This window comes from Suricata suricatta, chromosome 14 (genome assembly GCF_006229205.1).
Source record: "Suricata suricatta isolate VVHF042 chromosome 14, meerkat_22Aug2017_6uvM2_HiC, whole genome shotgun sequence".
Classification (NCBI taxonomy): domain Eukaryota; kingdom Metazoa; phylum Chordata; class Mammalia; order Carnivora; family Herpestidae; genus Suricata; species Suricata suricatta.
The window spans coordinates 62,262,971-62,279,524 of NC_043713.1; the positions used below are offsets into that span (position 1 = coordinate 62,262,971).

Consider the following 16,554-nt stretch of genomic DNA (forward strand, 5'->3'; position numbering starts at 1 on the left):
GCTGTCCGCGGCGCTGCCTGCGCCGGCCCAGGGCGGGTCCGCCTGGCCAAGGACGCGGCCACCGAAGGCGAGGTGAGTGAGCTGGCCAGCCGCGGGGATCCGGCCGGAGTGGGGTTCTCCGGACCTGGAGCAGATCTGACCCGGCGTGGGTTGGGTCCCGGGACCTGGGGTGAATCTGATCTGGGGTAGGGAGGGGGTTCTCGGACCTAGGGCGGACCTCATCTGCGGTGAGAGTCTCCTCACCTGCACCTGGGGTGCATCAGATCTGGGGTGGGGGATTTGGGGATCTGTCCTGGGGTGAGGAACTCCGAATGCGGGGTGGGAAATTAGGACCCGTGTGAAAGGATCCGACATTGGGTGGGAGTCTCTGGACCGTAGAAGGGGCTGGGATACCAGAAAGGGTTGAGGGAATAGGAGAGCTGTGTTGGAACGGGAAGGTCTGACTTGGGGATAAGGTTCCAGACAAGGATAGGGGATCCAGCCTCCTATGGGGATCCTGACCCCAAGATGGGGTCTCCCCTGGGAGTGCTTTGACTAGATGGGCTTGCGGAGTCAGGGCCTGAGTCACCATGGGAGGGTCACTTGATCTTTGAGTTGGGATCAGACCCTTGGGAGCGGGACACTTGTGGGCCTCAAGGCCTGGAGGAGCTCAGTGACAAGTTTCCCCCTGGAGGCCTGATGGGCTGACCCCTGGGATACCTCCAGGCGATTCCTTTTAGGGGAATGGCTGCCTGGAGGGAAAGGAAGAGACTGGAGCCCAACACTGCAGCAGCGCTGGGTGGGGTGTTGGGGGTGTAGCCCCACCCCCATGGGAGAATGTTGAGAAAGAGGAGGTCACTCCAGAATGGACCTGTTAGGAGCCTTTCAGGTTTTAAAGTCGGGGACTTTTCTTGACCAATTGCGTGGGACTGAGCTTCCCTGACTGCCTGCTGCCTCCCAACTTCCAGAGGCGCTCTGAGGAGCAGTGTGGGGACCTAGTGGGGAGAGGAGTGTCACAGATGAACACAGCTGGTCACTAGTTACAGCAGTAAGGAGATTTTATCCAGTAACTAGGGGAAGGAGCTAAGCTCCATTCGGATTTGCTCAGAGGCACTTTCCTTTCAAAAGGAGAGTGAGTGGGGTTTGGGATGGCAGGAGTCGTTCTGGAAAGTGAGAAGTTACAAAAAGTAGGAAGAGGAAGTTGGTCCATGTGACACCCATCTGGTGGTAAGTGATGCTTATGGAAGTTAGGCTCCCCTGCTCCCACAGAGACTGGGAGATGGAGCCCTAGCCTCAGGTGTTAGCTGCAATAGTCACTTCTTTTGGAAGCCTGGAGTTTTCTCTGGCATTTAAGGGGGCTAAGGTCATCCTAAGGATGCAACCTGGAGCTGTTAGGCGCTGTTTAGTGTTTATTCAAGTCTTATAGGCCAAGGTTGAGGCCTAGTTGAGAAGAAGGCTCAGAGGAGCATGGATAGAGTTTGGTTAAAGAAAGAGTCTTTGGCAGGTCTCCACCTCTTGTTAAAGGAAAGAAGAGACGTTCTTTCTGCTGAATAATATAATCCCATTTTCCATTTGATCACCTTTTGTTGAACCATCTGTAGGGGCTCTTTAGTAGAGGTCGCTTGCTGGATGATGCCAGTGATCAGGCATTTAATGAGGGGCATTCCTATGGAAACAGAAAGAAAATCAAAGATTAATGGTTGAAGTTGAGTCCCACAGATGGCCAGTTGGGAAGAGTTTTGACATTGACCTCTAAACATCTGTAGACTGCAGTGTGAGTGAGGTCCATGGTGGCAATCCAGTGGATTTCCTAGTTTGTTGTGTGAGTGTTTATGGAGATATAGTGAGAGGTCCTAAAGGTGCAGTAATGAGATAATTGAAAAGCAGGGGGCTAAGACTCTCCAGGAGCCAAAATATCAGACTCCCAGCTCAAGCCTCTTTTCTTTTGCTATTTGTCTGATAACAGCAAGTACATACAACATGTACCCGCATACACCTGCAGTGTTCTCTATACTGGGTCATGAGTCCATCTGGCGGCAGATAAAACGGGTTCCTGGCCTGGCACCTGTATGATGTCCTTCTGGAGAGAATGAGTAGTCCCAGAGGCTTTCTGACCTGGGAATGGAACTGCTTTCAGTTCCTTGCTGCTCCATCCCTTTCCTTCAGGACATTCTTACGGTGCCTCTGGCTTCTTATTCTCTACCAGTATAGTATAGGCATCAGTGTCACAGTCAAGGTTATTTCCCCAAGCAGAACATGGAAGATGTGGGAGTTCCCATGGACTTCTGAGTGGCCCATGCAGATGCAGCTCCAGGAATGAAGGTGCGCACACATGATTTGTTGTGTGATGGGCTCTTTGAGAGTCATATCAGGTTGTCTTCATGCTTCAGCATGCGGGGCTTTTTCAGATCCTGGTGGGAAAAGGTCAGCAACAAGACAACTGGAGTCCCAGGAAGGGTCTGGGCGGTCAGGTTTTAGTTCTCAGTGATGCCAAGTCAAGAGGGAAGGGAGGAAAATTGGAAACATCAGCCTGGAGAGTTGTAGCAAGATGCTGAAGGAAACTAGAAGAACTGAGGGTTTGGTAAGGGCTGACAAAATATGTAAGACGGCAGGATGCAGTCCAGTTCACAGGTAGTATAGTAAAAGCTCAAACAGGATAACCAGGATTAGAATCCGATAACCCACAAGTTTGTATTCTTTTTTTTCCATTGAGACATAACATTTCCCTCTGTAGCCACTTCCCTTTTTGATCAAAGATAGTCACACAAAGATTATTCTTGTTTACAAAATCAGTCTGGTCTCATTAAATTTGGCCTGATTATTTACATAAGTGCAGCAAAAATGGCAATTGAGCACATAAGGCTTGTTAAATTTGCTTTGTGAAATTTTTTATGGGGAATATCAGATTGGAATTTTAAAAGCCTTTCAAGGCTGAGAAGCCAGAGCAAGAATTCACCATCAATCAGAGCTCACCTAGAGATTTGGGTGAGTGCCTCGCTTCTCAGGGTCCCCCCAAATATCTTAGGGCTCCTGGGTCTGCCAGGAAGGGACATTACTTACTCACCTGTAAGTTGGAAACTTCTGTAAGCCAGTATCAGGCTCGTTTTTTTTTGTTTTTTTTTTTCAAGACAGCTTTGTAAGCACTGCCTCCTTGTAAAGTCGACTGCAGTTCTCAAAACAGTCTGGTCATGTCTGATTCCATGTGTCATTTTCAAATATGACATTTTATATATACTTTACATAACTTTTTCAAGTTATGTCCTATCAGAAAGAGGGACAGGTTCTTATTGAACCTATGTAAATAACTATATGGCCATGAAAATAAGAATACTTAATAATAGTTCCCAATTTTTGGAGGAACAGGGAGAAAAAGATAAATGCTTTGGTTTTGTTTACAAAACTATTAACTTGCTAAAGTGTTATGACTCATGGGTAGCTTTAAGAGAAAAAAGAAGGGGCGCCTCAATGTTTCAGGCAGTTAGGTGTCTGACTCTTGATTTCAGCTCAGGTCATGGTCTCACCATTTGTAAGTTTGAACCCCATGTTGGGCTCAGTACAGACCGTGCAGAGCCTGCTTGGGATTCTCTCTCTCTCTCTCTCTCTCTCTCTCTCTCTCTCTCTCTCTCTCTCTCTCTCCCTCTCCCTCCCTCCTTCCCTCTGCCCCTCCCCTGCTCACTCATGCACTTGCACCAATGCATTCAATCTCTCTCTCTCTCTCCAAGTAAATAAACTTAGGGGGGAAAAAAGGTGTTGTTGTTTTTTTTTTTGTATCCAGAAAACAGAATACTAAAGAGCCAAGAATATTCCAGACTAAAGCCATAGAAAATTATAATCATCCTTTATCAGTTTTCTCAGTTCCACGTAGTTAATTCTTGTCCTGTTTGATCTTGGTTAGTTTCATGAACCCATCAGTTTCTCCACTAGAGTTCTGGAAAGCCTCACTCAGCCCCATGAAATGGTCTTAGAGTCACTGAAGCAAGGCCATCAGAAGTCTGTACCCCAGGTTACCTGTCATATTCCGTACCATGGATCGGGGGATAATCCTTTTCATTTGAAGACGAAGCACTCTGGCCTGTAGCTGATTGCAAATACTTTTGGAGAAGGAGCAGAGTGAATCAAAAACTATCTGTGGGTGACAAAGACTTAAATGGTCGGGGGTTAAAGATCTGATGAGAGTCCCTTATAAAAACAACACCACTAGGACACCTGGGTGGCTTAGTCAGTTGAGCTTCCAACTCTTGATTCTGACTCAGATCGTTTATCCCAGGGCTTGAGCCTTGGGACTCTCTCTCTCCCTCCCTCTGTTCCTCCCCCCTGCTCACATGCTCCCTCTCTCTCTAAAACAAATGGAAAAAAAATGTGTTTAGTGTTTATTTATTGTTGAGAAAGACAGAGCATGAATGGGGGAGGGGCAGCAAGAGAGAGAGAGAAAGAGAGAGACTCTAAAGCAGGCTCCAGGCTCTGAGCTGTCTTCACAGAGCCTGATGCAGGGGTCAAACTGTGAGATCATGACCTGAGCTGAAGTCAGATGCTTAATCAACTGAGCCACCCAGGTGCCCCTCTGTAAAAATTTTTAAAAAATAAATAAATAAATAAAATAAGTAAAAACCACAACTGACAATAAAACTTGGTCATTTCTATAACATACATACCATTTAAAATATTAGCTGGAATCAGGACTGATAATATCATACTTGGACATTTCCTGGTCTGTGAGGGCACTGGCAAATTTATAGGAACTTTATGTAGCTTCCAGTATCTTTATATTAATAACATCTGTTCATACAAATATCATTTTTGGAAGGTTAAGCTGCATGTTTTATTTGACAGTGCCTTTCAGGAAATCCAACAGGTCAATTAAAATTAATTAGTTTAATATGTCTCTTTTACAAGGTGAAAGAACAGATCCTTTGAGATCTTCCATAGACCCTCTGGGAAATCCCAAAGCCAGTTTGAAATCAAGAAGATCATTTAGAATTTGATTTGGGGAAGGTAGAGTTGTCAAAAATGTCAAAAGGTTTACATGCTTGACGAAATAGGATCCCAGGTCACTGTGAAAAAGTATTTGGTTATTTTCTTAACTAAACTGACAATAAAAGAATCAAAAAGTAAATATTGGAGGTAACATGATTGTAAAAACAAAAACAAACAAACAAACAAAAACTTGGCTCTTTGGATAGTTTGAAGATGAGGTTCTCTTAAGTAATCAAGGACATGGTAATAACACTAAACACGGGAAATTATTTTGATAAGATAGAGGATCTTTCTTTTCTCAAAAGGTAAAGATTGGTAAAGATTATTCAAGAAAAACCTTTTATAATTTCTCATTAAAAGCAGACCAGTGATCCAAGAAGTTTTGTTGTTTTAGTGGAAAGAAAACCAAACTCTAATTCTGCATGAGGATGTTATTGATACTAAAGCTGATTTCAAAAACTTTATATATACAAATCCATTTAATCTTAGCCAGCTTGGATCTCATAACATGAAATTCCTTTTACCACAAATGTTCTACAACTTTCTATATCCATTCAGGTTTTTGTCCTATACTTTCCCCTTTTGAAAATGTAACCTCAGGATAAAATCACTATCCTTTCCTTAAGAAAAACAAATCCTACATTCTTTACATACTTTTCATGAAACACATCCTACTTTTCTCACATTCTTTGTTTACAAAGTTCTTTCTCTTTGCTCTTATTGTTTCTAGTAGTTGTTTTATTTTCATATACTGATTATAATTTTTAGCCATTCACAACCTTTATTTTACAGATAAAGCTAAGAAGTAGATAATTGTGATTTGTCAGCCATACACTGGTATTCTGTAACAGACTAGCAAATCTTATGAATATGCCATGTTGTTATCTGTAGAGGTATATACTCTGAATAGTACAAATTTTTTTTAACGTGGCAATAAGAACATATTTATTAACAGACCCAAATATCATTAGCCTTTCTTTACCATATAAAATCAAGAAATCAAAAGTATAAAACTTAAACTATAATTAGTAATGAGTTTTCCAGCACTTTACCTTATGTAGAAATTATTTAGATTGCCAAAGAATATCTATTATGTAACATAACTTGTCTAATTCTAAGGTTACAAATTACCAGAAAGATTTTGGAGATAGGTTTTATGCAGATACATATGTATGTGTATATATATTATATATCTTAGCAATATATGTATATTTTTTAAAGTAATCTCTTAGCAATGTGTGTATATTTATGTGTGTTATATATATGTATATATGTAATCTTAGCCATATGTGTTATATATATGGATGTATATATATACTGTGTGTGTGTGTGTGTGTGTGTGTGTGTATAATTTTTTTTTAAGCAATCTCTACCCCCAGCATGGGGCTCAAACTCATGATCCCAAGATCAAGAGTCACATATGCTCTACGAACTGAGCCAGCCAGGCACTCCGAGGCAGATATATTATAAAACACAATGATTGTTAAAATAAAGTTTGTCAGAATAGGACTCAGTTTGATGAAAATCAGATTTATCATTTGTACAATCCTAAACATTGAGTAGATAGAATATTAGCTTATTTGACTAGTAAACCAAAGTTGAATAAAAATGTATGTTTTCAAGGTGCCTGCCTGGCTCAGTTGGTGAAGTGTGTGACTCTTGATTTTGGCGCTGTGGATTTGAGCCCCACACTGGGTATAGAGATTACTTAAAAATAAAATCTTAAAAAAAGTATGTTTGCATTTCATTTAATGTGATAACACTAAAGATATACCTGTTTCATTAAATCAACACTAGTAAGCCAGTCTTCTTTGTCATAGATTCCCCAAATTATGTAAATTTGAACAATAGTTGAGCTGGTTCTTATATTTCTGGGAGTTTGGGGGATGATTTCGTTTATTGAAGTACTTATTTTTCTCCAAGCCAATTAGGATAGAACTACTTTAATGGCTTTTATAAACTAACTTCGTAATATTACCTGGAGGTAGAGAAATTCCATATATACATACACACATGTATGTACATACATACATACATACATAAACATACAGATTTATATAGAGATCTTATGGTTTTCATTTAAAATTTTTGGCCATGCATCAGGCATGAATACAATTATTCAAAACTCACTAGTTTATATAAGAGTTAGAACTTCTGTTTCTGGCTAATGGAACAGGTTAGTTACCTGTTCAATAGGAGGCTAAAACTTTTCACCAATGTTCATGGAGGTGGCCTTTCAGATCTTTCTGCCCTGATATATAATCTTACGGAGGCCATGGACTAAATGTCTGTTTCCAGTTTGCTTTTTTTGTTCTTTTTCAACCCCAGGTTGTTATTTTCGGGGGTTCCTGAGTCCTTTGAGAGCCCCCAGTGAGGCAGGGGGTCTATGTGCCAGTGACTGTGGGAGCTGAGGGGCTGGAGAAGGAGGGAGGGGATGGAAGGGAGCTAGAGGGGGAGCAAAGGTGGTATGCAAGGAAGGAGGAGCAGAGGGGATGGAAGGGAGAGGTGTCAGAGAAGCCACTAAGGGGAGATTTGCAGTTTCCCATTGAAGTTCCAAATTAGTAAAGTCATGCCAATGGGAAAGGAAGCAGACAGAATTAGCACCATGGTGGCGCATCGTCAGCAGGGGTGCAAGGGGTTTCAGGGGGCACCTGGGTGGCTCAGTCAGCGTCCAACTCTTGATTTTGACTCAGGTCACGATCTCGTGGTTTGCCCCACATCTGCTTGGGATTCTCTCCTTCCTCTCTCTGCTCCTGCCTCCACTCATGCTCATGGTCTCTCTCTCTCTCAAAATAAATAAATGAACATTAAAAAAAGAAGAAGAAGAAGGGGGTTTCAATTGACTGAGAAGCTCTTGTGGGAGGAGCAGGATCAAACGGAGACACAAAAAGGCCTCTCCAGCCCAGGAGCTACCTTTTGGAAGCTTGGCCTCCCACCCAGCTCCAGAGTATATTCAGAATCATAGAATCAAAACTTCTCCTCACTGTTGTAATGGACATTTGTTGGGAGCACTGAATGAGGAATCTGAATTGCTACCAGACCAGTGAGCAGTGAGCAGCAGACCAGAGATGGGACAAAGGTCCCTGTGGGTGTTGCCATCCAGCCTTTCAGGAGTGAAATGGGGAGGCCGTGTTCAGCTTGCACCCAGGGGCAAGGCTGGAACATGACAGTTGCTGGGCTTGCTGATAGTGCCCACGAGCTGCCAGAACTTTCCCAGTTCCCAAGCAGAACAGGATCTTGGGCTCTGTCCTGTAGGGCAGATGGCCAAGTATCTCTCCCCGCATGCTGACCCTGGCAAGCATTTCCTGGCCCACTCCACCCCAGCTGTTTTTGTCTTCCCACAAGGATCCTGGCCAGTCCACCTGTTTTTGCCCCGAGAATGTTCTGTGCACTCTGAGACCTACCCTTTATTCAGAGCTGAGACAGCTGGCCCTGCTTTTGGTGTATCAACCAGAAGGCAATCTGGGCTCATTACCATGACCCCATGACCCATGCCAAGACAGGGTCAGATGGGATTGGGGTAGCTGGGGTGCTCGGCGCTGCAGCTCTCTGCACAGAGGTGACCTGAGTACTCTCCGGCCTAGACCTTTCTTCTGTTGCTCCTGCAGCCTCAGGCACAGTGCTATCCTGGCTCTCCCTTGCTTTCCAAACGAGTGTGGGCAGAGAAACCTGCTCTTCAGATGTAGGTGATAATGATGTGAGCATACCAGCAGGTTCAGGTCCTTGCAAAGGGACCAAAGGCATTTCTAGTGAGCTTCCATGAAGTTTTAAATGAGCCTAAGAACCATGTCATACAATTGATTCCTCTTCCTATGGAATTTTTAACCATCTTAGTAACTCATCCACTGACAGTTACTTGTAATCTATTTATGAAAAACATTTTCGTTTCCTTTAAGAAAGAAGAGCATCATCTAAGATGTTTTAAATGCATAAAAGAGGGGCGCCTGAGTGGCTCAGTTGGTTAGGCCTCTGACTCAGGTCATGATCTCACGTTCGTGGGTTCGAGCCCCATGTCGGGCTCTGTGCTGATAAGCTCGGAACCTGGAGCCTGCTTCCAATTCTGTGTCTCCCTCTCTCTCTGTCCCTCCCCCTCTCATGCTCTGTGTCTCTCTGTATCAAAAATAAATAAAACATTAAAAAAGTAAATGCATAAAAGAATACTGACCAGCTGACAGAAGGGATAGACTATCTGGCTGTGAAGCATAGACAGAGAGCTGAGCTGGCCATCCTGTGGGGCTGGAGTTTAGGAGCTGAGGAGCAAGGAAGGGGCGGGCCCAGGGGGGCGGGGCTGTGGTACCCTCTACACAAATGCATATGTTGGGGGGCCAGGCCTTGGTAAAGTTGCACTGTGTGTCAGGCTGGATGCACTTTTGTCACAAAGGATCATGGAGGTCCCAGGACCAGTGGCTCTGGATGTCTGGGGCCCACCTGCCTGTCTCCACCTTGGTTTACAGGGTGTCTGGGGGTCTCTGCCCAGCTGCCAAGCATCTTGATTGCCCCCTTTGGGTATGGAGGATGATAAACAGTGATCAGAGTTGATGGAGGTTATGGTTTTGTGGTTGCAGGGAGAATACTGAAGTATGGGCTTATAATAAGGAAGGTTGGGAGTTGGTGTTATTTTTGACATCTGGGGACAGAGGTCTAAGAGGGGGACGCTACATATACACCGTAAGCCCGTTGGAAGGAAGTGCACAGGGCAAGCAGACTCTGCTGTGACAGGAAGGCCCCTTCCCCTGCCTCCAAGAAGGATCCTGAGTGTAGAGGCAGGTGTCCCTCCCTGGTGTCTCTGCAATCCCCCGGCCACTGTCCACCCCACCCCCCGGCCCCGCCCCACGCCCTGAGGCAGACAGCTGGCCAGTGGAGAGAGACTCCTGAGCAGTTGGGTGCTCCAGGGAGATGAGGGCAACAGTTGTTTTTCTGGATCTTGCTTCCTTATTGGGAATGGCATGTCCCTACTTCTTTTTTAGAACAGAGAGGGCCACAAACAAGGTTGCTGGTTTTGTCTTCCACTGTTTTCTTTGGACTGTAGTAAAACATTCAGAAGTTAAAATTTGCCATTTTAACCATTTCGATGCTACAGTTGTACAACTCAGCAGTATTAATGGCATTCCCTTGTGTACCCATTGTCACCATTTCCAGAACGTTTTCATTCCCCAAACACAAACCTTTTACCCATTCAACAGTTCCCCCTCCCTCCAGCCCCCAGCAAGTCCTATTCTACTTTCTGTCTCTATGAATTTGCCTTTTCTACATATTTCATGTAAGTCCTTTTGTCTTTTTTTTTTTTTTTACATAGCATAAGGTTTTCTGAGGTTCATCCATGCAGCAGCATGAATCATTGTCTCATTAATTTTAATGATGAAGTACTAGTCCATTGTATGGACATACCACATTTTGTTTATCCATTCATCTGTTGATAGATGGGCTGTTGTGAATAATGCCTCTGTGAATATTGGTATGCAAGTATCCGCTCAAGTCCCTGCTTTCAGTTCTTTTGAGTTTATACCCAGGAGCGGAATTGGTGGTCACATGGTAATTCTATATTCAACTTTTGTGTAACCACCAGACTGTTTTCCACAGCAGCTGCATCATTTTACATTGCTATCTGCAGTGCACAAGTATGCCAGTTTTCCCACATCCTCACCAACATACGTTATTTTGCATATTTTTTTTTGAGAGAGAGTGAGAGAGCACACACGAGTGGGAGAGGGGTAGGAGGAGGGAGAGAGAGAATCTTAAGCAGGCACCATGCTCACCACAGAGCCTGACACAGGGCTCATTCCAGGACCATGAGATCATAACCTGAGCTGAAATCAAGAATTGGATGCTTAACTGAATGCACTACCCAGGTTGCTCTGTTATTTTCTATTTAAAAAAAAAATTTTTTTTAAATAGCCATCCTGGGGCACCTGATTGGTGCAGTTAAGTGTCCGAGTCTTGATCGCAGCTAAGATCATGATCTCACGGTTCGTGAGTTCAAGCCTTGTGTTGGGGTCTGTGCTGAGGGCACAGAGCCCGCTTGGGATGCTGTCTCTCCTTCTCTCTGCCCCTCCCCGGCTTGTGTGTGCATGCTCTGTCTCTCTCTCAAAGTAAATAAAGTTTAAATTTTTTTTTAAATGTTTTATTTATTTTTGATACAGAGAGAGACAGAGTATGAGAGGGGGAGGGTCAGAGAGAGAGGGAGACACAGAACCAGAAGCAGGCTCCAGGCTCTAAGCTAGCTGTCAGCACAGAGCCCGACGCGGGGCCCGAACCCACGAACATGAGATCTGACCTGAGCCGAAGCCGGAGGCTCAACCGACTGAGCCACCCAGGCGCCCCTCAAAGTAAATAAATAAAGTTTAAAAAAGGACAAAAAGCAATAGAAAAGAAAATATCCATCCGAATGGGTATGAAGCAGTATCTTATGTGGTTTCAATTTGCATTGCCATGAATAATTATGTTGGGCATCTTTCCATATGCTTACTGGTCATATGTAGATCTTTTGAGAAGTGTCTATTCAAGACCTTTGCCCATTTTCTAATTGGGTTGTTTGTCTTTTTGTTGTTGCATTGTAGGAATTCATGATTTACAAATATTTCCTCCCATTCTATGGGCTTTCCTTTGGTTCTCTTGTTAGTTCCTTTGATGCTTTTAATTTTAATGAGATGCAGTTATTTTTCTTTTGTTACCTGTGTTTTTGGTGCCATATCTAAGAATCCATTGCCAAATCCAGGGTCATGAAGATTTACTCCTATATTTCTTCTAAGAGTTTTATAGTTTTAGCTCTAAAAGTCAAGTCTTTCATTGATTTTGAGTTAATTTTTGTATGTGGTGTATGGTAAGAGTCCAACTTCATTTTTTGCATGTGAGAATCTATTTGTCCCAGAACCGTTTGTTGAAGAGACTGTTCTTTCCCACTGAGTGATCTGGGCACTCTTGTTACAAAATGATTTGATTGTGGCACCTGAGTGGCTCAGTCAGTTATGCTTCCAACTCTTGATTTTGGCTAAGGTCATGATCTTTTAGTCGTGAGATTGAGCCCTTCATTGATCTCTGTGCTGGGCCTGAAGCCTGCTTAACATTCTCTCTCCCTCCCCCTAGTCCCCTCCCTAACTCAGGCTCTTGCTCTCTCTCAAAAAGGAAGAAAGGAAGGAAATCATTTGACCATAGACATGAGTGTCTATTTCTGGCCTCAGTTCTGTTCTGTCAGTCTATATGTTTATCTTGGGCTAGTAACACAATCTTAATTACTGTAGCTCCATAATAAGTTTTGAAATTAGGAAGTGTGAGGGGCACCTGGATGGCTCAGTTGGTTAAGTGTCCGACTTCGGCTCAGGTCATGATCTCATGGTTCGTGGGTTTGAGCCCCCTGTCAGGCTCTGTGCTGACAGCTCAGAGCCTGGAGCCTGCTTCAGATTCTGTGTCTACCTCTCTCTCTGTTCCTCCCCTACTCATGATCTCTCTTGTTTTCACTCTCAAACATAAATAAAAACATTAAAAATTAAAAAAAAAAAAGAAATTAGGATGTGTGAATCCTCTAACTTTGTTCTTTCTCACAATTGTTTTGGCTATTCAGATTCCAAATTATCTTTTGAATGTATTTTTCTATTCTTGTGAAAAATGCCATTGGAACTTTGATAGGAACTGCATTGTATCTGTAGATGGGTTTGGGTGGTATTGCAGTCCATGAACATGGGATGTCTTTTCACTAATTTGTGTCTTCATTTCTTTCATGCCTTCATGATACTAAATGTATCATCTGTGGAGGCCCTATAAAGCCTCTTCAGTGAAACCCTGAAGTCTGTGAGCAGCTTCTCTCTGCACTGCCACCACTACCCTGAGGTCACAGACATTAAGAAATAGGAAACCCAGGATACTGCACTGAAGCTTTGCCTCCAGCCCTCAATGTGCCAAGAAACCATGTTTGAAACTATGCTCAGTGAGCCACTTAAAAACTTATGCTTATGGCCTGTTTTGAACATACATAAAACAGAAAGGATCTGAGCATGCCACTTGGCTTCCATGCCCTGGCCAGGGTTGACTTTCCTTTATCCTCCTGATGATCCCTCCTCCCCTGGTAGTGGTTTAAAGTCCCATCATTGTGCTTTCTGTTTGCATGTCTGTTAGGTAACTGGGACTCAAAGCCAAAGCAGAGCCTCCCTGAAGGTGTGGCCCCTCCCTGTGCTCTCCTGCCAGCCCTGAGGAACACAGTGCTGTGCAAAGTTATGAACAGACAGACCTAGAGATTAGAAGTTTAAAAGCCAGATTTTTAACAGAATTCAAGTATTATGGAGATTGAAATTTATAGTTTATGACTCCAGGGTCCTGCAAGTAATTGGTTATTTAAGCAGAATATTATTTCTTATTTTTGATATTTATTTCCAACATTTACTGGATATTTTTTAAAATACGTTGAATAAAACAACATGACCCATTATATTATCACCCAATCTCTACTATGAGTATTAATAGTAATGATAAAGTAACACAGATATGTGGTTAGAAAATCCTAAGCAGTGGAAACTTCTAGCTCCTTCAGGCTGCATGGGCCTCCCCTCATTGTTCCCTGTCTTCTGTCCCCTAGAAAAGAGAAACTCTGCCCTTACCCACTGTACCCACCCCCTACCCCATGTCTTCCCCTCACCCACCACCTGGGTCTTGGTGTGTGCTGCCCCGTGGGGGCCCTTTCCCAGGGTGGCCCCTGGAGCTATGGCAGGCAGAATACCCCATTCACTTTCTGGCATGGTGGGGCCCGGGGCATACCCCAGGCAGGGACATCCCACTGTGGTGCCACGACCTGCCACACCTGCTCTGGACTTCAGGCCTTCTCATTGATTTGTAGGTGTTCTTTGTAACTCACTCTTGGTCTTCTATGTTATTTTCCTGGGGAAATATGGCTTAGGCAAAGTGGTTCATTCATTTCTCCTGCTTTTCATAAGGCACAGATGAACGTCCTATCATAACTTGCAGGGCAGCGCTGATGAGGACCAGGGAGACTCTCCCTGTGTCACCGGCTGGGGGACACTGCAGGGGACATCTCACTACCTCTTTGGGGCCTTTTGCTCTCAGAGGATGGAAAGTTGAAGTGCTGCCCTAGTGGGCAGGGGTGGCATCTGGGAAGGGGCCCAGATATCTGGATCCTGACCATTTTCAGGCTACAGTTTCTGTCAGTGATTTTCTAAAGGCAAACGAATTCTATACAAATGTTATCTGCCTTGTTGCTGAGGTCAGAGTAGGAGCACACAGACCCCTCAATCAGCAAGGAGGGCAGGAGCTGGCTGTGAGAGCGGCTCTGAAGGTCAGGGTGGCACTGGGAGCAGAAGAGCAGGTATGGGCCAAGGAACCGGAGCCTCCGTGTGTGATGCTCTGACCTGTTGTGAATACATCCACTCTGCCTTGAGTAAATAGGCCACATGGCCTCTACCATTGGCATCTGGGCATCTACTCTCACCTGGGGCAGAGCCCCAGCTTCCTGTTCATTCTCTGCCCTGTTCCTCAAGCCACCACCGTCTCCTCATGGCCCACGGTGTGGGGGTTTAGAGCCCTCAACGATCCTCAAGTGCTCTTCCCATGGAGGCCCTCAGCCTGCCTGCTCCCGCTGATGTGCCTGTCCAAACAGGAGCTTCTGGGGGTGCAGGGTCCTGTGTGGTGGTGGCTGGGGTTTAGCATATCTTTCCTGTGAATAATTTGTAGCGACCATGGGCCAACAGAAGCTTCCCATATTCCTCTTTTGTCCTTTCCCATTTTATAAGGTGTCTGGCCTGAAATCTGAGCGTCTACCTGGAATAGCTTAAACTCTGCTCTGTGCTAATGAGGAGCGCAGGTCTTAGTGGCTTAGCCTTGTCTGTGTCTCCGGGGCCCCACCTGACTGGGTCCCAAGCTACCTGCCTGAAGGGTGGCTGGCCAGGGGGAGGTTGTACCGAACTGGTAGTTAGTTGTCTGATAGAGCTGGCATGTCTCACTTACCTGTAGTATAGGTGGCAGGGCTGTCCTTCATCCTGGGACAGACATACCACGTGTGGCCATCCCTGAGGGGAGTGGTGAGTGGGTCTGTGCCCTGACTGCCTGGCCTGGAAACTGCCTATGTTCTTACCTGGGAACTCACTTAAAGAGCCACATGAATCTCCTGGACCGTTCCTGGTGTGAGCACCCAAGGGAACATACAGGACCGAGCCTCCTCCATGCCCACCTCTGTCAGGGCAGCAGCTGGCCCAGGCTGTCTGGGAAAGCACCGGGAGGAGAGCTGTGATCAGCAGGTCCCCAGGCAGGATGGCCAGACACACCTACTCTGTGCACCTGAGGCCACAGCCCTGGGAGCAGGAAGCTGTTTGGGGACAGAAGGTCTGCCTTCCCCTGGTGCTGAGATGAGCCAAGCAACTGGGGCACATAGCTAGCCTCTTGAACCCGGGCCCCCATCAGCAATGAGGGGCAATGGCAGCACCGCCAAACTGAGGAGAGCACGGGTAAGCCAGGAGGAGCAGGTCTGCAGTTAATGCCAAGGGGGTTTGAGCTCCAGAGCTGGCTACAGGGCTTCCTGGCCAGCCACAAAGCACTGAAGCCTGCTACCTCCCGCCTGGCTCTCTTCCCTCCCCCTTCTCTCCCCTCCTCCCTCCACCCTACCCCTGCCCTATGTCAGATGCTGGAGGCCCCACCCCTGCTGTTGGCAGCCTTCTCATTGGGCCTGGTGCTGCTGGTGCTGCTGCTCTGGCACTCATACTCGGGCTTTCTCCTCATCTACTGGAACGAGCACGTCCTGCAGCCCCTCTACAACCTGTTCATGGGCGACACCAAGGAGCAGCGCATCCTGCGTCATGTGCTGCAGCACGCGGTGGCCGGGGACCCACAAAGCGTGCTGGAGGCCATCGATACCTACTGCTCGCAGAAGGAATGGGCTATGAATGTAGGTGACAAGAAAGGTAGGCAGCCCAGCCTGCAAGAGGCGGGCATGGGAATGGGGACGACCCCCGCTGTGGAGCAGCACAGCCTGTAAAGGAGAAGCCTCATATCACCCTGTTTCTGGATGCTAGGGTAAGGGCTTGTCTGGAGCTTTAGAAGCCGGAGCCGATCACCTACCTGTTTGTTCCTCGGCCAGTGGCAAAGGCTGTGCTGAGACCCCGACTCCCACATCACCGTCCTCGTGGGGAGGGAGGGACATTTGACAAACTGCCTGGGACCCTTCCTTGCCACATACCTACTCACCTATGAGTTGGCGGTAGGCCTGGCAGTGGCATGACATCTGATTGAGCTACATGAGGGTACAAGGCAGGCAGTGGGTTCTTGGCTGTCCCTGGTGGTCATGAGGGTGTACAGTGCTCCTTGGACTCTGCCTGGCACACCAGGACCGCCTTCTGACCTTTGGACTCCAGCCTGGGGCACAGGCATGTACTGTGCTGCACCTCTGGGAATTGGGCCCTGGACAGATAGAATAGCCACTGTCCAGCCCAGGGAACCAGGGAAGCTGTGAGTGTAGCCCATGGGCAGGGTGGGGTGAGGGCTAATACAGAAGGCAGCTCTCGTTTAGGGCGAGTTGGGGTCAGCCAGGAATCACATGCAAGGGAGGGACTAGAGTATGCTGAGGCCCAGAGGTCTGAGGGACACTGGGAGCTTGGAGGGTGTGTT

General features: G+C 46.0%; 1 protein-coding gene and 1 long non-coding RNA gene across 6 annotated transcripts in view; one reads left to right on the forward strand and one right to left on the reverse strand.

Annotated features, from left to right (window-relative positions):
- The first annotated feature begins 6 nt into the window (after positions 1-6).
- Positions 7-16,554, forward strand: part of COMT (catechol-O-methyltransferase) — a 33,130-nt gene continuing 16,582 nt past the window's right edge. For 2 of the 4 annotated variants that reach the window (XR_003902867.1, XM_029922845.1), the window contains exons 1-3: positions 10-72; positions 2,233-2,301; positions 15,572-15,851. Coding sequence is in view for 3 of the 4 variants with exons in the window: in XM_029922845.1 (XP_029778705.1) it covers positions 2,296-2,301; positions 15,572-15,851 (286 nt within the window). In the remaining variant the exon portion in view is untranslated. Of the gene's footprint in view, positions 73-2,232; positions 2,302-15,571; positions 15,852-16,554 lie in introns of all 4 variants that reach the window. The other 2 variants (XM_029922842.1, XM_029922843.1) reach the window with 2 other exon arrangements.
- LOC115278401 lies at positions 1,369-16,274 on the reverse strand. Of its 2 annotated transcripts, XR_003902868.1 has the most exons (5): positions 16,009-16,274; positions 15,029-15,155; positions 4,004-4,105; positions 2,095-2,390; positions 1,369-1,645 (listed from the first exon to the last, which is right to left on the reverse strand). It is a non-coding gene; the product is annotated as an uncharacterized LOC115278401 (long non-coding RNA). The 2 variants fall into 2 exon arrangements; XR_003902869.1 differs by lacking the exons at positions 15,029-15,155; positions 16,009-16,274 and adding an exon at positions 9,119-9,224.